The sequence below is a fragment of the Schistocerca nitens genome, chromosome 1 (assembly GCF_023898315.1).
Source record: "Schistocerca nitens isolate TAMUIC-IGC-003100 chromosome 1, iqSchNite1.1, whole genome shotgun sequence".
Taxonomy (NCBI): Eukaryota; Metazoa; Arthropoda; class Insecta; order Orthoptera; family Acrididae; genus Schistocerca; species Schistocerca nitens.
The window spans coordinates 360,416,931-360,444,242 of record NC_064614.1 but is presented as its reverse complement, the minus strand read 5'-3'; the positions used below and the strand labels follow the sequence as shown (position 1 = coordinate 360,444,242).

Sequence of the window (27,312 nt, the reverse complement as noted above, 5' to 3'; positions counted from 1 at the left end):
CTGCAGGAGACAAACTGGAGACATCTGAGGCAGAGGTGGTGTGGAGGCGTACTTCGGAAGTTCGTAGTCACGTAGCAGTAAGTTTGTTCTCTAGATGTGGGAAGTTCAGAAGTGTTTGGAAGTACGTTCCCTTTCGCGCGCGTGGAAAACGTCTTAATCTATTGCTAGTTTTCGAATTGAGTGTTGATGTTGGCCAGCTGATACGGACTGTTAAGTAAGTGACCGATTAACAGAGTGTGGAGCAGCTGGCTAGCTGGAAGCATTCTGTATTTATTTTTATTTATTTATTTATTGTTCCGTGGGACCAAATTAAGGAGAAGTCTCCATGGTCATGGAACGAATCAATACATAAAATTATATCACGATAGTAGAAACAGATAAAATGAAATATAAAAAAACATATTTAGGCGACAAGTCGTAAATTTAAATAAAGAAAATCAACAATGTAACACTGGAATTTGCTTAATTTTTTAGCTCTTCCAGGAGCTCCTCGACAGAATAGAAGGAGTGAGCCATGAGGAAACTCTTCAGTTTGGACTTAAAAGAGTTTGGGCTACTGCTAAGATTTTTGAGCTCTTGTGGTAGCTTATTGAAAATGGTTGCAGCAGAATATTGCACTCCTTTCTGCACAAGAGTCAAGGAAGTGCATTCCACATGCAGATTTGATTTCTGCCTAGTATTAACTGAGTGAAAGCTGCTAACTCTTGGGAATAGGCTAATATTGCTAACAAGAAACGACATTAAAGAAAATATATACTGTGAGGGCAATGTTAGAATTCCCAGACTATTGAATAGGGATCGACAAGAGGTCCTCGGACTTACACCCCCATATAGCTCGAACAGCCTGTTTTTGAGCCAAAAATACCCTTTTTGAATCAGAAAATTTACCTCAAAAAATAATACCATATGACATAAGCGTATGAAAATATCCGAAGTAGACTACTTTTCGAGTTGAACTGTCACTTATTTTAGATACTGTTCTAATGGTAAATAAAGCAGCATTTAGTTTCTGAACAAGATCCTGAACATGGGCTTTCCACAACAGCTTACTACCTGTCCGAACGCCTAGGAACTTGAACTGTTCCGTCTCGCTTATAATATGCCCAATCTGTCTGATCAAAATATCGATTCTTGTTGAATTGTGAGTTAGAAACTGTAAAAACTGAGTCTTAGTATGATTTAGCATTAAATTATTTTCCACAAGCCACGAACTTACTTCATGAACTACATTATTTGAAACTGTTTCAATATTACACACAAAATCCTTCACTACCAAGCTGGTGTCATCAGCAAACAGAAATATTTTTGAATCACCTGTACTACTAGAAGGCATATCATTTTAATAAACAAGAAACAGCAGTGGCCCCAGCACCGACCCTTGGGGAACGCCCCACTTAACAGTGCCCCATTGGGACTGAACATCACTACCACTCTCAATATTGCGGAGAATTACCTTCTGCTTTCTGTTCTTAAAGTAAGAGGCGAACCAATTGTAAGCTGCTCCCCTTACTCCATAATGGTCCAACTTCTGCAGTAATATTATGTAGTCAACACAGTCAAAAGCCTTCGTTAAATCAAAGAAAGCACCTAGCGTTCGCAACCTTTTATTTAATCCGTCCAAAACCTCACAGAGAAAAGAGAATATAGCATTTTCAGTTGTTAAACCATTTCTAAAACCAGACTGTACATTTGACAGCAAATTATGTGAATTTAAATGCTCCAGTAACCTTGTATATACAACCTTCTCGATAACTTTAGCAAACACCGATGGCATAGAAATAGGTCTAAAATTGTCAACATTATCCCTGTCTCCCTTTTAATAAAGTGACTTCACTACCGAGTACTTTAATCGGTCAGGAAACCGACCACTCCCAAAGGAAAAGTTGCAGAACGAAGCTGACTAGGTGAGAGTTGTTTGAAGAAGAATAATTTGAGTTTTGCTCCAATAGAAATTTGAAACATGGAGTTGTCATGCATGTCCTTACCCTGTTTGACTTTAGATTGTGTTCTTGTTTTTTTGCAGAAGAGGTGGGGGAAACCGGTTGGTGATGGTGTGTTGACTCATTGCGGTGTCGGTTGTCCAGTCCAGTGGTCGGACGTGGGAGCTTTTGAAGGTAGTCAGGTGGCTTCAGGCTGTTGCGTAGTGGTGTAGCGTGAGTAACTGATTTAACCCTCATTTGGGTTATAGCATAGGTGTAGTAGGGCCTAGAAATTATTCGGATCCGCCAACAGACCTTTGGGAGGAAGTCTACGGAGCAATATCTCACGTGATTTTTCTCGCGCACCGCACAACACCAAGACTTCGCGAACTCTGGCCGCGGCCACGACGGACTTCATCAGCCGCTGCAGGGTCTCCGAGATTACAGACGAGGAGGAAAGTTTCATACTGACGGAGACGGAACGTCGAGAATTTTGGAAGATGCTTGAAAAAATCGCATGAAATAGCGGAAGGACTGAGTTCCGAAGTGGTACCAACAGTCCAGCTAGCACAATGCCTGTTCGGAGGACATTAAAAAGAATGAAATACAATAGTCGAGCATCTCCTCATAAGGCACACATTTCTGTTGCCAATGTTAAGCGACTCTTGAGATGGTGTAAAGAGGGAGCCATTGGACAAAGTACGACTCGAAACGAGTGCTTTGGAATGAGGTATAACGCTATAAACTGTGGCAATCCGATGGAAGAGTCTGGATTTCGTGAATGCCTGGAGTAGGTTACCTTCCATGGCGCCAACAGTGAAGTACGCAAGAGGTGTTATTCACATTATACAGCATTATGTACTGCGTGCAGCATAGGCACAATTCACAGACAATAGCTGCTTGTATCTGTATGACGGTACACCCCGCCATAAGGCAGCATGTATGAGACTATGGTTTCTGGACTATAACATATCTTAAATGGACTGGCCAGCACAGAGGCTCGACCTGAACCAAGGGAACACCTTTTGGGTAAGAGATCGTCAACGTCGCTGCCACCAACGTCCAACATCACTAACTAGTCTGGTTCCGGCTCTACTGTTCCTCGGTCGTGCTGTAGCGTTATCGCTTCCCACGCCCGGGTTCCCGGGTTCGATTCCAGCGGGGTCAGGGATTTTCTCTGCCTCGTGATGGCTGGGTGTTGTGTGCTGTCCTTAGGTTAGTTAGGTTTAAGTAGTTCTAAGCTCTAGGGGACTGATGACCATAGATGTTAAGTCCCATAGTGCTCAGAGCCATCTACTGTTCCTCCATAGACATTAACACACCTCATTGACAATGCCCCTAACGGAGTTTAAGCCGTCGTACAGACAAAGGATGGACGCACCTCATCTTTGGACACTTTTGATGAGAGTGTGTATATGAGATACTCAGATCGTGTGACGATGTTTTCGTATGAAGTCGGAAACGGTAATACCACTATTTATGTTATCCACTCTACTGGCCATTAAAATTGCTACACCAAGAAGAAATGCAGATGATAAACGGGTATTCATTGGACAAATATATTATACTAGAACTGACATGTGATTACATTTTCACGCAATTTGGGTGCATAGATCCTGAGAAATCAGTACCCAGAACAACCACATCTGGCCGTAATAACGGCCTTGATACGCCTGGGCCTTGAGTCAAACAGAGCTTGGATGGCGTGTACAGGTACAGCTGCCCATGCAGCTTCAACATGATACCACAGTTCATCAAGAGTAGTGACTGGCGTATTGTGACGAGCCAGTTGCTCAGCCACCATTGACCAGTCGTTTTCAATTGGTGAGAGATCTAGAGAATGTGCTGGCCAGGGCAGCATTCGATCATTTTCTATATCCAGAAAGCGCCTGTACAGGACCTGCAACATGCGGTCGTCCATTATCCTGCTGAAATATAGGGTTTCGCAGGGATCGAATGAACGGTGGAGCCACGGGTCGTAACACATCTGAAATGTAACGTTCACTGTTCAAAGTGCCGTCAATGCGAACAAGAGGTGACCGAGACGTGTAACCAATGGCACCCCTTACCATCACGCCGGGTGATACGCCAGTATGGCGATGACAAATAAAAGCTTCCAATGTGCGTTCACCGCGATGTCGCCAAAGACGGATGCGACCATCATGATGCTGTAAACAGAACCTGGATTCATCCGAAAAAATGACGTTTTACCATTCGTGCACCCAGGTTCGTCGTTGAGTATACCATCGCAAACACTCCTGTCTGTGATGCAGCGTAAAGGGTAACTGCAGCCATGGTCTCCGAGCTGATAGTCCATGTTGCTGCAAACGTCGTCGAACTGTTCGTGCAGATGGTTGTTGTCTTGCAAACGTCCCCATCGGTTGTTTCAGGGATCGAGACGTGGCTGCACGATCCGTTTCAGCCATGCGGATAAGATGCCTGTCATCTCGACTGCTAGTGATACGAGGCCGTTGGGATCCGGCACGGCGTTGCGTATTACCCTCCTGAACCCACCGATTCCATTTTCTGCTAACAGCCATTGGATCTCGACCAACGGGAGCAGCAATGTCGCGATACGATAAACCGCAATCGCGATAGGCTACAATCCGACCTTTATCAAAGTCGGAAACGTGATGGTACGCTTTTCTCCTCCTTACACGAGGCATCACAACAACGTTTCACCAGGCAACGCCGGTCAACTGCTGTTTGTGTAGGAGAAATCGGTTGGAAATGGTTCTGAGCACTATGGGACTTAACTTCTAAGGTCATCAGTCCCCTAGAACGTAGAACTACTTAAACCTAACTAACCTAAGGACATCACACACATCCATGCCCGAGGCAGGATTCGAACCTGCGACCGTAGCGGCCGCGCGGTTCCAGACTGTAGCGCCTTTAACCGCTTGGCCACCCCGGCCGGCGAAATCGGTTGGAAACTTTCCTCATGTCAGCACGTTGTAGGTGTCGCCACCGGCGCCAACCTTGTGCGAATGCTCTGAAAAGCTAATCATTTGCATATGACAGCATCTTCTACCTGTCGGTTAAATTTCGCGTCTGTAGCACGTCATCTTCGTGGTGTGGCAATTTCAATGGCCAGTAGTGTAATTCGCCAACGGCCTTGCCGCAGTGGTAACACCAACACCGGTTCGCGTCAGATCGCCGAAGCACTGTCGGACTTGGCCAGCACTTGACGGGTCACCGTCCGGATCTGCCGAGTGCGGTTGACAAATGGGATGCACTCAGGCCTTGTGTGGCCAATTGAAGAGCTACTTGGCTGAGAAGTAGCGGCACTGGTCACGAAAACTGACAACTCCCGGGAGAGCAGTGTGCTGACCACATGCCCCTCCATATCCGTACCCGGTGACGCCTGGGGTCTGAGGATGACACGGAGACTGATCCCTGTAGTTGGACCTCCAAAGCCTGTTAGGACGGTGTTTATCTGTTTTATATTATCTACGAGGGCAGTTCAATAAGTAATGCAACACGTTTTTTTTCTGAAACAGGGGTTGTTTTATTCAGCATTGAAATACACCAGGTTATTCCCCAATCTTTTAGCTACACAACACTATTTTTCAACGTAATCTCCATTCAATGCTACGGCCTTACGCCACCTTGAAATGAGGGCCTGTATGCCTGCACGGTACCATTCCACTGGTCGATGTCGGAGCCAACGTCGTACTGCATCAATAACTTCTTCATCACCCGCGTAGTGCCTCCCACGGATTGCGTCCTTCATTGGGCCAAACATATGGAAATCCGACGGTGCGAGATCGGGGCTGTAGGGTGCATGAGGAAGAACAGTTCACTCAAGTTTTGTGAGCTCCTCTCGGGTGCGAAGACTTGTATGAGGTCTTGCGTTGTCATGAAGAAGGAGAAGTTCGTTCAGATTTTTGTGCCTACGAACACGCTGAAGTCGTTTCTTCAATTTCTGAAGAGTAGCACAATACACTTCAGAGTTGATCGTTTGACCATGGGGAAGGACATCGAACAGAATAACCCCTTCAGCGTCCCAGAAGACTGTAACCATGACTTTACCGGCTGAGGGTATGGCTTTAAACTTTTTCTTGGTAGGGGAGTGGGTGTGGCGCCACTCCATTGATTGCCGTTTTGTTTCAGGTTCGAAGTGATGAACCCATGTTTCATCGCCTGTAACAATCTTTGACAAGAAACTGTCACCCGCAGCCACATGACGAGCAAGCAATTCCGCACAGATGGTTCTCCTTTGCTCTTTATGGTGTTCGGTTAGACAACGAGGGACCCAGCGGGAACAAACCTTTGAGTATCCCAACTGGTGAACAATTGTGACAGCACTACCAACAGAGATGTCAAGTTGAGCACTGAGTTGTTTGATGGTGATCCGTCGATCATCTCGAACGACTGTGTTCGCACGCTCCGCCATTGCAGGAGTCACAGCTGTGCACGGCCGGCCCGCACGCGGGAGATCAGACAGTCTTGCTTGACCTTGCGGCGATGATGACACACGCTTTGCCCAACGACTCACCGTGCTTTTGTCCACTGCCAGTTCACCGTAGACATTCTGCAAGCGCCTATGAATATCTTGAGATGCCCTGGTTTTCCGCCAAAAGATACTCGATCACTGGCCATTGTTTGCAACGCACATCCGTTACAGACGCCATTTTAACAGCTCCGTAAAGCGCTGCCACCTGTCGGAAGTCAATGAAACTATACGAGACGAAGCGGGAATGTTTGAAAATATTCCACAAGAAATTTCCGCTTTTTTCAACCAAAATTGGCCGAGAAAAAAAATGTGTTGCATTACTTATTGAACTGCCCTCGTAATTTTGAAATATGCAATAAAAAAAGTCGTTCAACGTTTTCGTTCAAAAAATATTTCTTATGGAAAATTTTGGAGGAATCACAAGCATTAAACCTGATTGACACGGTTGTTTACCAATAGAGTTGTAGACTGTCGCCTTCAGTAGCTGCTTAACAGTGTAAAATATAACTGTACGTCTTACGTGGTTAAACAAATGCCCAGTGCGATTCTGACACATCGATTTATCGTAAAAGTTCAGGTTGTCGCCAAAGCATTGTCACAAATTAGAATTTGAGGATGTGGTGTGGGACAATATAGGACAAGACTGATAGTTAGGACACATCTAGTTGCACTTAACTCCGCATCGAAGACTAAAGAGTGAAAAACAAAATAGCACCTGTACAGAAACATTAGCACCCCCATCATAACCAAAGTTCTCAAGTCAGACGGATTTTGAAACTGGAGTCCAGTTCTGCAAATGGCTGTCCAGTCCAGTACTGCAGTGCTGAACATCGGACTGAATGGTTCTCGGCTGAGGGTTCTTCCAATCGCGATGGTTTTTTCAACTGCTGCAAGCAGCCATGCATACTTCGAATAAAATCGATACTCCATGATCGTCTCACATCATCAGTAGGGATTTTCTATTAGCTTGTTGACAGATGCTGTACAAGTTCGGTTGCCACCGACGTTCAGCAGGTGTTCATTGCAGGTGTGCCACAGGTGGTTTTGGAGTTTGTATCTCTAGTTATCCGAATGAGGATGTGGTGTGCACCATCCCATTTCACTGTTAATGTCCGTGAATGTATGCACAACATATACCCTCAGCGTTTGACTGGAAGGAATTGTTGTGACCTACAGCCAGTTCGATCACCAAGTCTCTCTCCCGCATTTACTCTGTAATTACATGAAGTTCTTCGTGCTACCTAGTCGGTAGCGTCCTAGATACATATATACTATACAACAAACAACAGGTGTATTTGAGAAAGACCGGAAAAAATTATGCTCTTTCGTTTAGACTCGCAGTTACTCACTTAGTTGCTTTATTTTTTTGCTTTACTCACGAAGGTAATAATGAAATCCACAATAACATTTGAGCTTGTTGAGATATGTTCACTCGATGATGAATTCTTTCTCTAGCAAATCACTGCAAATAACTACATTTCACGGGAGACTAAATGGGAATTTCTGTAAAAGGTAACTGGGAAATGCCCTTTCACCCTTCATCGGAGATGGGTCGCACATAGTTCGTTGGAGTGAGCTGTTTAATCATGATGCGGCATCGACACCATGCGGTATTAGACCACAAGGATTTATACTAAAAGCAGTTATGTAAAATATTCCTTCCACCTGATGATGATCATGGTTGTGTAAGTGTCGCAAAAATTTTAAGATTTTAAGTTTCCAGTTAGATAACGAGTCGAAGTCTGTACAATGCAGTGCATTGTGGATGAAATAGTTAATCATAAATTGCTGCCTTTAATATAGTAAAATCTCACACTATTTTCTTTTATTCGGTGGGCAGTTTTTTGAATCTCACGCTCAGAAGCTTAATAGTGTCACAGTATACAAGTGATCAGAAACAACCTGAAAAGCGTGGAAGTGTGTTGCAGGGTAGGTTGGGTTGAAAAATAATTCTTAATAAAAAATTCTATACGTTGCACCGTTTCCGAATTAATTAGCGCAGAAGTTAGCCAGCCTGGCCGTTGCGCACGCAGCTTCAAGTGGGCCGCAAGATGAAATTTGTATCCGTTCTTATTATAGCGTAGATGACAGTGCATGAGATTCCTTTGGGTCGGGTTCGATCCTTGCAACGCCCTATGCCCAGTTTTTGTATCTCTCTCGTGTTTGGTTTCAGGAAACCAAACGAAGTTCACGTTTGGCAATACCGTCTCTGACGGACCGCCTGAATTTGCGTTCGCAACGGCCTGATTAGCTAACTTCAATGCTATTTAACTCGGAAACGGAGTAACATACCAATTTTTTTTTCTAAACAGTTATATCTCAGGACAATCTACACAGCAACATTTGATTAACTGAAATATTAACGTGAAGTTGTGCGCAAAGAACCCTTGCTTTGAGGAAAATAGATAAGCTTTTTACTCGGACAAGGAAAGGATGGTAACGATAAATTAAGGCAAGTTGTTAGAGTTCTTACTGTGGAGCCTATTTGTAACGGAAGTGGCGCCCGCCGCCTCTGCACTGACAGCATTATTCTTCTTGAACGGAAGACCATCAGAGGAGTTGAGCAGGAGGAACTCGTCCTGCCTGACTGGGTCTGGAGGCCTAACACGTGCGTCTCTGAGTAATATGTAGATCAGGGTCAATTGGCGCAGCAGAAATGCTAAACAGCTCCTTTGTGACCATCGGACGAGTCTGGGGCGTACACATAGACCCGAATCAGATAACGCAAAGGAGTCCGTGCTTCGTACAATGGTGAGGTGTTCTTGCGAGAACAATGAGCGCGACCTTCCTACTCCTCAAGGAGGGCGCGCAGTGTCTTCCCCTCCATGAGAACGTCTGGGCGCTGCCCAGTTTTTCTGGATTGTTCCACACCGAAGCCTTTACGGGAGATTTACGACTGTGAAGCAGACGGCAACGGCCTCGGGCGGCGGCGGTACATGCGCTGCCATCTAGTAGCCGCGCGGCGCGCTTAGTGCGGCATTCCGCCGCCAGGGCGCAGCTCCCATCAAGGCGCCTCTCAGGCAGCGTTGTGAGTGTTCTGCTTGAAGTATCTGCTCCCGTAACGACTAGTGAAAACTGCCGGCGTCTATATTCTTGTCTGCGCTTCAGTTACTGCCATTAACTGTTCGAGTTTTCCCAAATGATAGCTTAGAGAGTGCGTAAGTCGTCTGCGTAAACAGTTAATTGATTACTGGACGAAACTTTGTTACAACACTTTGCGAACAGAGAGGTAGGCACCAGGGCACCTCCTTGAAGTTGCTAGATAACCTTATCTCTATGAAACATCATGCAAGGGTCCGAAAATTCAATATAGTTCAAAATATTAAGAGGCACGAAGTGATGTGCTGTACAGTGGTTAAAACACTGGACTCTTATTCGGAAGAAACAGTGTCACAAAATAGCGTTGCTCATGCGATTTAGATTTTCTGCGCTATACCCAGAAAAATTAAGGTGAAAGCTGAGGAACTTCCCTTGAAAAGGACACTCCTGATCACCTTCTTCTCCGATATCAGTTTGTGTGCCGATTCTCATGACATTATCAACTGGACGTCAGGTTTTAAATCTGTGTCGTAAAGACGGCAGTTCGATATTATTTCAAATTTTTAGGCTGTGTGAAGAAGAAAGATCTAAGTGCGGTGTCTCCTGAGAGGTACAACGCAATTACACATCTGTCAGTATGCAGTACGCACTCCATGAAGGAGCATGGAACGTGACTGTCAGTGTACGAAGGTTATTTAAGTATATCAGTGCGTTTTACCGTTGGCTGTATTAAAGCATTTAGCTATTTTCTTCTAATAAGTTTCAGTGGGGCTGGGTGGTTTTTGGTTTACTTGACGCCACAGTAAGAAGGCTGCTACCTGATGATGATGATGATGATGATCAGTTGATCGAAATGTTTATTTCATCAACAGCCGGCCGGGGTGGCCGGGCGGTTCTAGGTGCTACAGTCTGGAAACGACCGACCGCTACGGTCGCAGTTTCGAATCCTGCCTCGGGCATGGATGTGTGTGATGTCCTTAGGTTAGTTAGGTTTAATTAGTTCTAAGTTCTAGGGTACTGATGACCTCAGCAGTTAAGTCCCATAGTGCTCAGAGCCATTTGGACCATTTCATCAGCAGCTCTTAACATTACTGAAACAGGACTTTCTTCAGTTAAAAATAAGAAGTTGATAAGTCACATCCGCCAAACAGGCCTGGATGGAACTTGTAGTAAACCATCCCTTACGTAGTAAATTCTCGAGCACAGCCGGTGACAACTTGAAAACTGGAACTAGATCATTTTCTACATTGGAAGCGTCAGAGCTCGCGTGTGTTCTGGTGAGAGGGGGGGAGGGGAGAGGAAGACGTGGACCGTTCAAGGGCGCCCGTAAGAGAGTTCGTAGGGGAGCAGGAGCTGGTTTGTACATTTTTAACGTTTTGAAAGACGAATGGCACCTTTAAGTAGTCATAAAAAATGTTTCAAAAACTTTGGTAATACTGTCTTTAAAATCGTTGTCTAGAAAGAAACACACGTGTATACACCATTTTTTTTTCATTTCCCTCGGAGCTAAAGGGGAGGGGGTTGCTTGCCCATAGGTATGAGCGCCTTTGGAGACGTTGTGTGTATAGTAGTAACTGGTCAGTTGCTTCTCGCTTGGGAATGTCACTGCCCATGTGTGTTTTTCTTTAACATCGGCTCGAAATCGGGGTTTTGTCGATGTGACAGTGGTTGTGAAAGGCTCTCTGTCAGTGTGGAACGTGGCGACAGGTTCGCTCGAGGTGCACGGCGGTGCCTGGCCGAGCGTCTTCAATCAGACGGGAGTCCTGCAGCGGCAGACTGAGGACAATGGCGGAGGTGGAGCGTCCTGCGTCCAAGGACACGAGGCCGCGCCTCCCGCCGACCTCTCAGGACTCCGGCCAGCCAGCGGCGGTGCGCGCGCTGCGAGCCACCGTCTCCACATCTCTCCTGTTCGTGCAGCAGGCGTCGCCCCACATCACCCACGTATAGCCAGCAGCAAAAGATATTTTCAGTTATTCGACGAAAACAGCGTAACGCCTGTAACAAAGAGAAATACGAGATTAGTAGGGAACGTTTTGAACACGCCACAGCTTATAAGTATTTAGGGGTAATGCTAAGAGGATATATGAAATGGAACCATCGTGTAAAATCAGTATTAGTGGTGGCGAATGGATTTGTCCAAAGAGTTGTGGGGAAATGCGATGCATCTGTAAAGGACAGCGCCTGCAAGACGCTAGCGTGACCGAATCTGGAGGGTTGTTCTAGAGTTTGGAGTCCTTATCAAGCAGGCATGACAATAGACATTAGACGATTCCACAGACGCCGTGCTGGATCGTTATTTGTCGGTGTAGTCCATGCGAAAGGTTAACAGAAATGCTCGGCGAAGCCGGCCAGAGTGGCCGAGCGGTTCTAGGCGCTACAGTCTGGAGCCGCGCGGCCGCTCCAGTCGCAGGTTGGAATCCTGCCTCGGGCATGGATGTGTGTGATGTCCTTAGGTTAGTTAGGTTTAAGTAGTTCTAAGTTCTAGGGAACTGATGACCTCAGATGTTAAGTTCCATAGTGCTCAGAGCCATTTTTGAACCATTTTGCTCGGCGAACTTAAATGGGAATCCTTGGAAGAAAGACGGCGCAGTTATCTAGAAACGTTGTTTGGCAAGTTTAGGGAATAGGTGTTCGAAAAAGCGGCATTCATGCTACTTATCTAGAGTAGGGATCGTGACAGTAAGACAAGACAGACGAGGCACGAAGGAGTTGTGTACACAATCGTTTATGTTTCGCTCAGTACGCGAGTGGAATAGGAAAGAAAAGTGATGATATTGGTAGATGTACCCTCCGCCATGCACTGCACAGTGGCTCGCGGAACATGCGGGATGTCCCAGATTCAATGGTCAATATGCAGGGATACGACAGGATCAATCACTCATAGCAAAAAAGGCTAGAAAACATGGGCTTTAAAATGTGTACTTTAAGAGCTATGAGCGCTTCTTCATCTTCGAAACTGCTTAGCAAATCTCTTCTACTCCAAGCTCTTTGCTTTCCATAGTTTGGGTGAAATATGGACCACAACAAGAGAAACTGCCTAATAAACGTGGGCTTTAAAACGCATACCTTAAGTAATCCTAGGGCAGATGTGTTTCACAGTAGCGATGATGAAGAAGTGCTCATGATTCTAGGGTATGCATTTTAGAGCCCATCATTACTGGACAGTTTGTCTTCTTTTCGTCCACAATACCTTCTCCCAAAATGTGGAAAGCAGAGAGCTTGCAGTAAAAGCGACCTGATTCACAGTATCGAAGATGAAGAAGTGCTCGTACCTCTCGCATTTTAGAGACTAGACTTTTTTGCTCCCCATGATCGTTTCTGTCATGTCCCTAAAGATGGAACATTCCTACTGGATCACCCTGCATACGTAGATGTAGGTAACCAGGAACGATGTAGTCAGACGAACTCAGCCGGCCGCTCTGACCGAGCGGTTCTGGGCGCTTCAGTCCGAAACCGCGCTGCTGCTACGGTCGCAGGTTCGAATCCTGCCTCGGGCATGGATGTGTGTGATGTCCTTAGGTTAGTTAGGTTTAATAGTTCTAAGTCTAGGGGACTGATGACCTCAGCTGTTAAGCCCCATAGTGCTTAGGGCCGTTTGAACCATTTGAAACGAACTCCGTATCTATTCATGAATGTTGTCTACTGGGGAAGTCACTTGGATACACCGGCAATGCAGAAAACGGTGTAATATCTTAACCTGTCGTCGACATGTACATCATTAGAGATGGAGCTTGAGCGTTATCGTGCTTTTCATACTCTGCTACAGTTTTCCGGCGGTCCTATCCGATGAATATTGTTGACGGTACCAAGAGACGAGCCTTACGCTTTGGCAGAAGATGGAACTGCTTTGAAACAACTTATCAAATATCAATTCACTGCTTACACTACGAGTGTGTCTTCTGATGCATTGTGAAAATGATTAGGACTAAGGACTTATTCAATCTTCCATAAGTTTAGTGCGTCTACTGACCGTAACTGTGCCAGGCACTTTATTGTGAATAGCAGAGTAATCACGTAGATGTAGAGGTTATGTGGTTTTATTTCCTTGTTGCAAACTGTAGGCGATAGCTTAGAAGTGACTAAGTGAATGCGAAAATATGACGTATAATTGTTTTCTTTAATCCAACTTTACGTACTGTCGTGTTCGTATCAAGTCAGTGAATGCATTGAACACTTGGGTGCACAGACGATGAACAAAAGTTCGTAATGTTTTAACAGTTCTTGACATCGAGGTCATTCGAGCTAAACGGGAGAAGAATATCGAAGGAATTAGGTTGTGGTCTCGTTGGCGGATCCATCCCCGTATTGATCTGAAGTGTACTGGGGAAATATCTGATACAGGACGGTCGTATGAGGCTTACCCTGATCTATTCAAATGCAAGTACAGAGTAGAGTCTCACGTAGATCGATTAAGTCATACAGCCCGAAATAGTGCCTCCCCCCCCCCCCCCCCCAATGAACTTTTGCAGTTATAAGTCTGCATAATAAGATTCACAGACGAGAGGAAAGCCAAAACACGTAATCTCTAATAGGACCACGCCTAATATAACACTTTAGAGCCCAGCTCAGTCATGGAGTTAAGTGCGAAATACGAGACGAACAGATGAGTTCGGTTTATGACACGCACAGTATCTTTTTTGCGTCTAACTACCTATTCGACATATTAAGCGACAAGATTAGTCCTCTTCCGAGGTGTACTCATTCGCTCTCTCATCGAGTGTCCAGTATTACTCCTTCCGAGGTCTAGTCAGTCATTCTTCCTTCGAGTAACAGCGGCTTAACTCCTTGTTACTTAAAAAAAATTATTTTTTATGCTGGTCATGGGACCTTAGATATGTTATCGCTTCTTCAGTTTTTGGGCTTTGTGTGAGAGAACGTCTGCTCGAAAGAAGGGCACAAGTGACTGACTAGCTGCGCTGCAGCACAGGCGAGACGGGCAGCACTCGGCACGAGACGTTAACAAAGGACGACGCCAGGACTCGTCCCCGTGCCGGGCTGGCGAGATAATGACCTGCGCCCCACCCCAGCGCGGCGCAGCGCAGCGCCCCGTAGAAAGCGAGGCCACCGTCGCCGCCGCTGCGTTGGCAGTCCTGTTTGAACAAATACAGTGTCGGCCGGGCCTGTGTGCGCGCACGGGGCCTCACACACACCCGCCGGACCCAAAAAAAGGAGCCCGGGTTGCTGCCGCAGTCGGGAGTGGGGGTGCGAGTCAAGGCCACCAGCGACGTGACGCGGCCGGGTGGTGGGGGCCGCGCTACACCACGCCTCCTCCCCCCTCCCCCGCCAGAGCGCCGCACGAGGGGGCAAAGTCCTCACGCGCTCATAGGCCTGCGACTCCGTGACGTCACGGGCGTCGGTGCCCCGCTCGTAGCGCGCTCGGCGGCACCCGTGCGCGCTCGGCTCCGTCCGTACGCCGTCGGGCCGTGCCAGCAACGCGAGGCGCGCCGACAGCCGCAGTCGTTCCCAGGCAGCGACACCGCGAACAACAGTCGAGCCGACTTGGTGTAAAGGCCGTGCGCGCGCTCTGTGTGTGTGTGGCACAGTGCTTTGCCAGTGCCGCGAGTGTGACAACTGTAAACTCGCCGCCCGTTCGCGGACGTCGACGTTCCGGTAAGTGAGATGACCGGCCACGCAGGCCGGGCCGCGGTTGCAGTGCGTCTGTTGCAGCGTTTCGCGAGTCGCGTGTGATACCGGCGGAATCCTCACAGGAGAGTGTACTTTGTGCCCGTAAATGTGCTGCGTCGCCACTGCTCTACCCCGTCTGGGATTTGACGGTGGAGCGAGTGCGGATGATAGTAGTGCGACAGTGCCGACAGTGTGTGTGCGAGTGTGCGCGAGTGTTGTGAGTGCGCGGTCATGAGCACGACGCTGGGCGTGCAGCAGTGGTTCCCGCCGCCGGCGGATCCCGCGGCCGAGCTCAGCCGGCACGCGGAGGAGTTCGGTTTCCAGTTCGTGGCGGACAGTGAGGACGTGAAGGAGGAGCCCGAGCCGGAGCCCGAGCACGACCTGGTCGTGGCTGAGCAGGACCACGACCTCGACAGCGACGCGGAGGGCGAGGCGGCGGCCGCGCGCTACGGGGGTGTGATAACAGTGCGCGGCAGCGGCTGCGCGGGCGGCTCTGAGGACGAGAAGCTGCTGCGCCTGCTCGGAGGCGACAGCGCGGACGAGGACGACGACGTCGACGACGCGGACGACGACCCGGAGGAGCGGCCGGGCGCGAGCGCGTGCTCGGTGGTGCTAGACCCGCTGCCGCGGGGCGTGCTGCGCTCGCTCAGCTGCGAGGGCCGCGTGAGCGCGACGCGCGCCCAGACCGAGGTGAGCGGCCTGCTGCGCGAGCTCGTGGAGGCGGTGGCCGAGCCGCCGCCGCCGCCGCCGCCCGCTGCCGCCTGCGCGCTCTTCGCCGCCGCTTGCGCCGCCGCCCCCCACGGCCGCAAGGCCCGCAAACGCCGCCGCCGGAGGTCCGCCTCCGCCGCCTCCACGTCTTCGTCCGGGGCGTCTTCCTCGCACGGCCGCGAGCGGCGGCGCCAGCGCAAGCGGGAGAGGCGGAGCGCGTTGTACGCCGCCGCCAGGACGACGGAGGGCGGCGCCGACGACAGGCGCGAACCCAGCCCGACACCCACCCCGCGTGTCAACCCCATTTTTGTGTGGATCAAGCAGGACGACACTCGCATTGTGGAAGTGTTGTGTGAAGATTACGACAAGCGCAATCGCATTAGGATTACTAAGACGGCGCACGGGTGGCGGGCGATACCTCACACCGAGAGGTTAGCGTCGGCCCTCAGTCCCCCTGCAGTGCAGAAACAATCTCTCCCTGCCGGCAAAACACAGTCGCCGCCGCTGTCGAGGACTCATAGCAGTAGCAGTGGTAGTAGTAGTTCGGGGAGCGGCCGCAGGGAGTCGTCGCGGAGCTCCACCGAGTCGCGGCTGTCGCCGGTAGGTGGCAGCGCGCGCATCCCGACTGTGGCGCCAGCCGTGGCGAGTCTCGCTACTCGCGAAGAGCGGATCGATATCTCGCAGAGGATCGAGGACGAAGACGCCGAGTCTGGCGCGGAAACCAAAGAGGGGAGGCTGGAGGACGAAGACGAAGGGGCGCACGAGGAAGAAGAGGACGAAACGGGTACTCATCTCGCAGAATACGACTGCGAGGAAGAGATGGAGTACGAGGAGGACGTCGCAGAAAGTGACGCCGGCATCGAGGGAGGTGACACGTGTTGCGAAATGGAGGAACCGGAAGACGATCACGAGATGGCTTCGTTGAAGGCGGAAGATGCGGACGAGTTTTGTGATCCCGAATGCTACCAAGAAATGCATCAGGAAGAAGAAACTCACGGAGGCGAAGAAGAGGAGGAAGAAGAAGAAGAAGAAGTGCAGCATTTGGACGAGGGCGAAATAGTGGAGGGTTGTGAAGAAGAAGGCGAGCTTTGCCAAGAAGAAGAGGAGGAGGAGGAAGAGGAAGAAGTTTTGCCCACTGATCTCAGCCTGCCCAAACTCCGGAAGCGAGAAGAAGACGAAATGGAGTGCAAGCCGAGAAGGTTGATGCTGTCCCGGTCGCCGCCCATCACGATACCCAAATACTCGCCGTCGTGCGGGGCCGGAGTACAGCAAGTGGAGAAGCAGTATCAGGAGGCGCAACCGGCCCACCAGCAACCTCCTCGGTCCGCGGCCAAGTCAGCATTCCTAGAGTCGCTGCTGTCGAGGAAGGTGTCCGCAGTGGTGCCTACTGAGGCGAAACCAGCGTCGGAGCGCACCTCCCCCGCGGCCGGAGGTGGCGCGGGAGCCATCGACCTCGGCACGCGGGCAGCGGCGGCCGGCAGCCCCACCGTGAGCTGCTCCTCCGACGAGAAGGCGGAGCGCGAGAGGGACGACCTGACGCTGCGCGCGCTCCTGGCCGGCGGCTGCCACCAGCAGCCCGTGCAACACCCCATGGCGGCGCCGCCGCCACCACCACCACCACCCGCGCAGAAGCACCATCACCACCAACAGCACCACCGGCACCAGGCGGCCCCAGTGGCGCCGCCGCCCACGCTGCCCGCCGTCACCGCGGAACAGAGCGGCCGGTCGCGGCTGCTGGAGCTGCTGACGGCAGAGGAGCCGGTGGCGCAGTTGCGCAGACTGGAACGCGACTTTCCGGACCCTCTGGTCGTGCCGCGGGACAGGCTGCCCGCGCTGCTCGCCGCGCCCGCCGCGGAAGCGCCGAGGCTGCTAGCGTCCAGGCCCGACCTGCGGCTGCCGGCGGCGCTGTCGAGTCCGGCGCTGGTGCACGACCCGGACTTGTTGGTGGTGCCGCTGCGCCAGCTGTACGCCACCCTGCAGCAGCAGCAGCACGCCAAGGACGCGCCCGCCGCCTCCGCCCCCGCGCCGGTGCCGGACTTCGCCACGCTGGCCGCCTTCGCCGAGTGGCAGCAGCGCCAGCAGGTGGCGGCCGCGGAGGCGGCGACGGCGGCGTCGCTGACGCAGGTCATGTGGCTGCCCTACCTCACGCAACTGGAGGCGGCGTCCGCTCTGTGCGGCAACTACGCCGAGTTCGTCGCCGCGGTCAACGCCGTCTTCCCTCCCACCGGCTTCGGTGGCGGCGCCGCGGCCGTTCCTCCGCCTCCGCCGTACCTGCTGTCACCCACCGCCGGCGTCGATTACAAGGCGCAGCTGGAAGCCATCGCCGCCAGCTTCTGGCAACAACAGCAGCACGTGGCACCGACGAAATCGAAGGCGCCGTCGGCGGCGAAGCGTTCGCCGCGCGCCAGCCCGCTGTCGCGGCCGCAGCGCCACCACGCCGCCCCCGCTCCGCAGGCACCGCCCCCTCCGCCCCCGCCTGCGCAGCCCGCCGCGGCGGCCAACAGGCCCCCGTCGGTGACGTGCAAGTCGCTTCTCAACCTGCTCAGCAGCAGCGGGGGGCAGCGGCGGCCGGAGCCCGTGGCGCTCAAGGTTCCCCAGCCCCCGGGGGCGGGACCCATCGACCTGTCGGCGACGCCCAAGCTGAAAGTGAAGCAGCCGCAGCACCTGGTGGACCCACTGCACACGCCGCGCCTCCTCAAGGAGCCGCCCCCAGAGTGCGCGCCCATTGTCAGCTCGACGGCCGTCAGCCCCGGGCCGCCTCCCACCCCCGACAAGGTGTCCGGCGCGCAGAACCTCTGGCACCCCCTTTTCGGAAGGTCAGTATCTGCAAAGCGCTGCGCTCTCCTCTCCCAGTCCTAAAACGGGAGAAACGTCATCGTAACTGTCACCCATCAACCTCGCCACACCAAAAGCGCAAAAATAACAATAAATTTCCATTATTTTTTCGTATCATTTTCTTTTCATCCCTATTTACTTTCCTTCATAGGGGACGACAGTCACATAATTTTTTAAAAAATAAATTTCCGCCATTTGACTGTTAATTGTTCATTTATTATACTCAACCATTATTTCGGCTAAATATTTCTCTCCTGTCTCTGACGTGTCATACGACAATTGGTCTTTAAGTCCAGTAAGATGTAATTTAGACATGTGAAAAACAGGTTACAGGTATTTTAACATTTCAACATGCACACGAGAATGGCTACAAAGACGAAATCATGATTGTGTACAATAAATGAACAATTAACAGTCAAATAGCGGAAATTTCTTTCGGAATAAATAAAAGGTCCCATTCAGCCTGTGAAATCCTAAAACAATCTGCTGCTCACTAATATTGGTCGTTTCCATTACTTTCATATTTCACCTCGTTTCCACCCTTTTAACACAATGTTAATGTTATGATTGTATGTGAGTTATGATTGATGTGATGACTTCCTCTGGTCACAAATACAGTTGCTGGAGGTATCTTACCCACGCATTATCTTTTCGTAAATAGTAAGCAATATTTGTACTAAGTCGGGCTGAAAAATGTTACTCCCTTCTCTTCCCGACCTCCACCCCATCCCCCAAGAGAGAACTAGTGGCGTGCTAATCCAACTATTTTATTTTCTTTTTTCCCCTCAGATAATAAGTCATATTCATGTCAGAGGCTGTTGAGATTTTTCACTGCGTTTCAGAGTACTCCTAGAAATTGCAAATTTGACACTAAAATAATTCGTTTTATATTATTTTTACAAGTCACACCCCCACCCCACCACTAAAGTTCCTAGGGGTGGTTTACTCGAACAGTAAACCAAGTAGAAAGTCGCATGAGGTTACCAATTTTGGTTGAAACTGTTTTGGTTTTTCATGAGATACAATTCACGTAATACAAAGACAAGATGCCCCTAAAACTATAACCCTTCATTACATACTCTCGTAGCTCGGAGAAGTGCGGTTGAGTCCAGTCTGAACGGTGGCACAGTACTGTAACATGTTTCTCGAAATTAACTTTAATCGTCGATATTTAAGATAAAAGCAGCTGGATAGTTGATGATAATACCTTGTAACTGGTTGAAAACTTACCTTAGCAATAAATCAAGCATCACATGAGGTGTCCTCTTAATTTTTAATCACAAAATTCGTTTAAAGTGATTGTTTAGTATGCTATAGCCAGCGGATGAAATACTTCGCCAAGCCTTGTTGCTTAGTATTGTGAAAGTATCAAGCTTTTACGGAATTAGCAATAGCATTGCGCATTAAAAACGTATTCTATCTAAAAAAATCTGTGAACTGATAAATATTCAGCCCGTTTCTCTTATAAGTTTGTTCAGGCGTCTTTTGTACTTGAAACAGGTGTTATTCCATTATCCGAGTGTATCCGAGTCTACAAAGGGCACGTAGAAAACAATAAAAACCGAAGTGTTTATTTCACCTTTTTCATGAATGGCGTCATCTCAATTGACTCTTGAACAGTTTGCATTTCATACTGCATGTTTTCGCACCGAAATATTTTATATTTGATCTTTTTTCTTGTGTTAGACTTCATGTCTGATGCCAGAACAAGAACGTCAGTTTGTAAGATCTCTGACAGCAAATGAACGTTCATTTGCTCCGCTATGATTGATTTAAGTCCAAACGAGCTGAAATCACTCGTGTTAGCGTTGCTCCCTCGAGTTGCTGAAGGAATACTACGCCTAATAATGGTCACCACATTCCTGTAATTAAGAGGCAGAACAAACTGAAGAAAATATTCCGCTAATCTTGATAGGAAAGTCTCTTCTCCCAAGATTCTGCTTTCTTGCCACTTACATTTCGCTCATGTGTAGCTTACAGACGGTCACCTGTTAGGAAATGGGGAGTAATGAGTTTCATCGCCAGAGGCAACACCATGAACGAAACGAAGGAGGTTCGCATCACCAATGAGTGTGGCAGTCTTTGATTTTCAATCTAAATACCAGTTCATCTGCGATCCCAGACTGCATTGTTACTACGCCGTACTGACAATACACTTCTCTATTGTGAAGTCTGGCTCGGGTTCAGGATGTGCTGGTTGTCAGTTATAAACACGGTAAGTGAAGTCAGAAGCGACAGCGGAACGCAGAAAGGCACGCTGGTTGTTAGCGAAGCCGCGCTAGCGGGGAGAGAGGTTCATTGATTGGCGCGGCACGCGGCCGCCGACAGCGACATCTATCCCAAGGCCTCGCCGACCACGTGGTCGCTATGTTTGTAAACACAGCGGCTTGGCGCGTGGAGCCGCGCCTGCGAGTTGCGTCATCGCTGCGCACCGGCTGAGTGCTGACGCAGCCGCAGCCACTGCAAGTCGGCGCCCAGCGTACACTCGCTAGCTAGCTCTAGCCCTCCTCTGCATTCTGTTCAGACAACAGCAGAAAATATTCGATAGGCCTGATGACGAACAGACAGCTATCGAAACTGAGAAAGATGCTGTTGCTACCGTTACACCTCACTCCTAAATGTTAGTAGACGCATACATATTTCCGCACGAATGCTCTACCATGGTAAAAGAAAGGGCGTCACTGAGTAACATATCCATTAGGAACAGTTCAAACCTTCTAAAGCTGCTCAACTCAACTTTTGGTGACGTGAGCATTCCAAAGGATGGTTGTAAAAAAATCACATGAAGTCTGCAACCTGAGTAGCACTCTTAGATTGTTTGCAGATGATACTGTCATCTGTCATTACAGGCCTGTAAAGTCATCTGTTGATCAAAACAAATTGTAAAACGATTTGGATAAGTTTTCTGTATGGTGCGAAAAGTGGTAATTTACTGTAAATAATGAGAAGTGTGACGTCATCCAGATAAGTATCGAAAGGATCCGCTAAATTTCTTTTAGACATTAAATCACACACATTGAAAGGCTGTAAATTCGCCTAAATACTTACGGATTACAATTGCTAATAACGTAAGCTGGAACGATCATATAGATAATGTTGTGAATAAAGCAACCAAAAACAACGATTTATCGGCAGAACACTAAGAAACACTGAAGAGACTGCCCACACTACGCCTATACGTCCTCTTGTGGAGTACTGCTGTGCGGTGTGGGATCCTCATCAGATAAGGTCGACGGAAGACATTGAAAAAGTTCAAAGAAGGGCAGCTCATTTCGTATTATCGCGAATTAGAGGAGAGAGCGCCACAGATATGATACGTGAATCGGGGTGGAAATCAATAAAAGAAACACGTTTTTCGTTGCGTCAGGATCTTTTCTTGAACTTTCAATCGCCAATTTCCTCTTCAGATTGTGAAAATAGGAAAATATTTTGTTGGGGTCCACCTACAAAATGGTTCAAATGGCTCTGAGCACTATGGGACTCAACTGCTGTGGTCATAAGTCCCCTAGAACTTAGAACTACTTAAACCTAACTAACCTAAGGACAGCACAAACATCCATGCCCGAGGCAGGATTCGAACCTGCGACCGTAGCGGTCTTGCGGTTCCAGACTGCAGCGCCTTTAACCGCACGGCCACTTCGGCCGGCGGTCCACCTACATATGAAGGAACGATCATCATAATAAAATAAGAGAAATCAGAGCTCGCACAGAAAGATTTAAGTGCTCGTTTTTCCCGCGCACTGCTCGAGAGTGTAACGGTATAGAAATAGCTTGAAGACTGGTTTGATAAACCCTCTGCCAGGCACTTAATTGTCAGTTGCAGAGTAACCACGTAGATGTAGATGTAGATGAATAGTGCATGGAATGATTCGTGAGCTCCGGAGTACCCATAATCCAGCTAGCATAGTTGCTGTGTGTAGTCAGTTTAAAAATGTGATATAATATTTAATTATGTTTATTTACTTATTGGAAATTTAGAGGCTTGTTCCGTGGCATTTTAAAACAAGTCGTCTTTCGTTTTCTATCTTTTTTGTAGTTTTTTATCTGCATTGTTTGACACGGAATAAATACTTTGAAAGTAATTTGAGTTTGAAATAAAAATAAAATTTTATTGTTTTAAAAAGAATATGAGAAGATGATAGGATAGAGGAGAGATTTGTTAGTGCCATAACCGATTCTGAATGGGCGTGAATACCACCGAATGGTTTCTTCGAGCTGTTGACCGCCAGTCACAGCAAAATCGCAAAATAGATTATAGTTGGCAGTAGAGAAATGGTATTGCAAAACCTATGCATTAACGTTAGGTATTCATCCACGTCTGAGTGCTCCCTTGCTAGATTGCCAGCACCTTGCACTACATTTACTTTAGAATTCGCAATGCTTAGCTGTTATTTTATTGATAATGGATATAGGATACGACGGTCGAACATTCATAAGCCACGCATTTCTGCAGCCCATGCCAAGCGACGATTGATTTGGTGTAAAGGGCGACGCCACAGGACAATGGGTGACTGGAAACTAGTGATTTGGAATGATGAACCATGCTATACCCTGTGGCAATCCGACGGAAGGGATTACGTTCGGTGAATACTTGGAGAACGTTACCTGCCATCTTGTGTAGCGTCAACAGTGAACTGCGGAGGAGGCGCTGTTGCGGCTTGGCGGATTCTTTCGTGGTTAGAGCGTGATCCCTTTGTTGAACTTAAGAAAACTCCAGATGTGGAACGATATGAACACATTTTATAGCATTGTGTACTGCGTCATATTAGGGAAATAGTTCGGAGACGATGGTTCTTTTGTATTAGCATCACACTGCACTTTTCGTAAAGCAGCATCAGTGAGGCAGAGTACTGTCGACAATAACATTCCTGAAATCGAAAGTTCTGCCCAGAGTTCCTACCTGAACCCAGCCGAACACCTTTGGTATGAGTTAGAATGTCGACTTCGCTCCAGGTCCCAACGTCCAACATTGCTGTCTTCTTCAGTTTTACCTCTTGAGGAAGAATAGACTGCCATTCCTCCACTTTCAGAAACTTCATTGAACGTGTCCAGCGGCAGAGTTCATGCCGTCATAAGTCCGAAGGGTTGACACAACCTGTATTGAGGTCGACTAACAGGAATCCGCATACTTTTGATCAGATAGTGTACATAACGAGAATAGGCTAAAACAAGAGTTACGCTCTGGTCTACTGAAGAAAGGAAAGAAAACTAGGTTTGAACTCCCGCGGACGATGTCATTAGAAAAAAATGGTCCTAAGCACTATGGCACTTAACATCTGAGGTCATCAGTCCCCTAGAACTTAGAAATACATAAACCTAACTAACCTAAGGACATAACACAAATCCATGCCCGAGGCAGGATTCGAACCTGCGACCGTAGCAGCAGCGCGGTTCCGGACTGATGTGCCTAGAACCGCTCGGCGACAACGGCCGGCTGATGTCGTTAGAGCCGGAGCACAATGTTCCTTCTACGAGTAAGGAAATCGGCTGCGCCATTTTCAGTGCAACAATCCCTGCGTTTGCCGTAAGCAAGTTAGGGAAACTATGGAAAATCTAAATTTGGATGGCGAACCAGGGAACTGAACTGTCATCCTCCCGAACGCAGGGCCTCCGAGTTACCACTGCACCACCTTGCTTGCTTTTTGATCTGCCGTGCGCTGGAAGTACAGAACATGTCAGCTGCAAGGAAATGCGAAATGAAATCTCACTTTACGGAATCGATCGCTGAATTAGTTTCCAGTCAAGTGTGAACTGACGTTGTGAAACAAAATCACAGATCAAAAAATTGCTAAATTCTCAACCGAAGGACTCATGATGATATACACCTTCAATAGGAGTACTGGGTTGATAGATGTGTTTGGCAATTATTGTCCTGCTTACTTCCAGTAACGGGAAGCATTTATGGTGGCAAGCAAGTTTGAAAATAGTAGCGTTGCGTTGTACGAGTTGTTAATGTCAAAATTATCGACCTGTTACGAGACTGTGGAAGGCACTGCTAGATAATAATACAAGATATGATCGCATCTGATGTGATAACAGGTTTGTAAATAAGAAGAATCAAATATTCAGAACTGTGCATAAGAATTTTTCTGATTCCTTTCTTTTTCATCGATGCTAATACTCAATTCAACCGCTCCAGCAACTGTTGAGGTAACACCGTGTAAGCTTCCATGATTGTCTGACCAGGTACCATTACTTATATGGTTTAATATATGCCTTCGCATGAAATATTTATTAGCCCTTCGTGTAATCTCGCGTGCCTGTGAGAGTACCAGCGGTATTTAAAATAGAAATAGATATCATCCAGTTTACTGTCTTAAAAAAGTTGAAGTCAGCTTCTACTGCTGTTTCTCGAATGTAGCACATTTCACTTTTCTGCTTCCTGTTTCGTGATGCCTTCAACCACAGTGTACTAGTGGCAGTGCGAAGCAGTAGCAGTTTTGACCAGCAGATGAGCTGCCAAGCATTTTCTTTTTCACGATTCACAACGTGGAGCCGTCAACGAAACCCTAGGGCGCGTTGAAAAGTAATGCCTCCGAATTTTTTATGTACAACTCTTAAAGCCTTAAAATAAAACAGACTTCATTCTTCACATCTGCATATTTATTTCTCAACGTAGGCACCATGGCGACTAGCACATTTCTCGCAACGGGAGAGCAGTTTGTTGATACCGTCACAGTAGAATGTTTGTCTTCGTTGGCGAAGCCCCAAGCTCATCTCTGTTTTCACCGCTTCTTCACTATCAAAGTTAAGTCCTCGAAGGTGTTCTTTAAGTTTTGCAAACATATGAAAATCGGTTGAGGTCAATTCGGCACTGTATGGACAGTGATTGTTGCTGATGTCACACACAGCACTCGTGTGCGGTTTGCATTGTCATGGTGAAGGAGACTGTGCTCCATGTGTGGACGAATTCATCGAATTCTAAATGCGATTACAGCACTGTTTCTCATCCACCGACATAGTTACATTACTCACCGTTTTACACGCTACATTTCGGAGCCATCTTGCGGCAGAGGGCTGCAAAAATGTAGAAATTATTTTAAAAGCTTTAGGAGTTTTCACAAAAAAATTCACTAGTATTGATTTTCAACACGTCCTCGTAGAACCTCTCGCTCATCGCGAATAGCAACGGAACTGAAAAGTGCCTTCCATGGCCTGGGTAAAGGCAGATCTTAATTTTGTGCTGTGGAGTCATGGGTGCGTACTGTATTTTTGTCCTATAGAAAGGAGGAAATCCCGTCGTATTTACAGTTCCAAGACTTGAAGTATCGCTTAATACGAGGGGCGTTCAGAAAGTAAGCTCCGATCGGTCGCGAAATGGAAACGACTACGAAAATCCGATAAAGCTTTGCACAGATGTGTTGGGTAGTGTCTCTAGTATAATCCCAGTTAGCATCACGTCGCTCTTCTCATTTCTGAGCTCGCAGTGAGTGCGTAAAGATGTCTAGAAAATAGTGTCTGCCGCCAAGTACGAGGGCCTGGTGAGAAATTTCGCCTCAAGCTATGCAGCTAACATTACATAACTGTCGTGCTGTTTCTTCTTCAAGACAATTCTCAGCCGCATTCTGCAGGGGCAATGAAGATGCTCCTGCATCGTTTTCAAATGGAAATGTGAGATTACCCACAATACAGTCCGCAATTGTCTCCCCCTGGGTTTCATCTCTGGTCACATGAACCGCTGTCTTTGAAGACAACATTTTGACACAGACAACGAGGTGTAGGCCAGCGTGGAGAATTGGCGGAAAGCACTGGCGGCTGCCTTCTATGATGAGGCTATTGAAAAGTTGGTACAACGCTATGACAAAAGTCTAAGTCAGAACGGCGACTACGTAGAGAAGTAGCTGAAAGGTGTAGCTAATTGTTACAAGTAAAACATTTCTGATGTTCACTGTGGTTTCAATTTGGCAATCAATCGGAGCTTACTTTCTGAACAGGCCTCGTACAATAAAGTTACTAGTTCAATTACAATGCATTTGTCAGCTTTTCAAATGTGGTTAATCTTCTATAAAGGGCTTCGAATATCTCATAGAAAACGTCGCTAAAGAACCTTCCTGTAACACAGTTTATTTTTTAAATGTTGTAGCAGCTGACGTTAACTTCTTGCGTAATTACAGGCATAGACATACATCTGAACCGTACTACCCAATACCGTCTGACAAACTGTTGTAGGACGGATGCTGGTTAACAGATGTACGCAATCGTAAGTCACTAATATTGTGAAATCATTTGTCAGTTGCTAAAATTAATCTTCCGTTGGCTGATCTTGCTAAACCACCGGTATTACGAATTGCCGAAGTCCTCTGTCACGAACTTAGGTCTTTAGTGATCAAGTCACAAACCAGTGAAGTTGTATGAAGTAGTGACTGATCAACCCAGCCTGCAGCTATGATTCTACCCGTAATACACTATAAAAAGAGGCAATTCTGAACCAAACTATTGCGAACCTCTTGCCTAGCGCTGAAATGTAACGCTGTGGAACGAGTCTTTAGCGTGTCGAGATGATCTGCCCCTGGTATACACGCCACCTGCACAACGCTTATGTCGAGTGGGAGGCCGGTATGCCAGAACCTGTTCTCTCCGATCTGTAATAGTTCGCTAATTGTGAATTTACAAATCAAATGACACTATTGATACAAAAGAATATTGTTAATGCTTTTCGAAGCTCCTGTTACAGACCGGACATTGCGGTAACGCGTTCGCGTTTAGTAACACGCTCACTGCTACAAATCT

The 27,312-nt window shown here is 48.0% G+C and overlaps 1 protein-coding gene across 1 annotated transcript in view; it reads left to right on the top strand.

The window, feature by feature from the left end:
• The first annotated feature begins 14,884 nt into the window (after positions 1-14,884).
• The window catches only part of LOC126248880 (bromodomain-containing protein 4), a 32,178-nt gene continuing 19,750 nt past the window's right edge, over positions 14,885-27,312 (top strand). Inside the window, exon 1 of the mRNA XM_049950334.1 lies at positions 14,885-18,563. Coding sequence (XP_049806291.1) covers positions 15,271-18,563 — 3,293 coding nt within the window. The 5' untranslated portion in view covers positions 14,885-15,270. The remainder of the gene's footprint in view (positions 18,564-27,312) is intronic.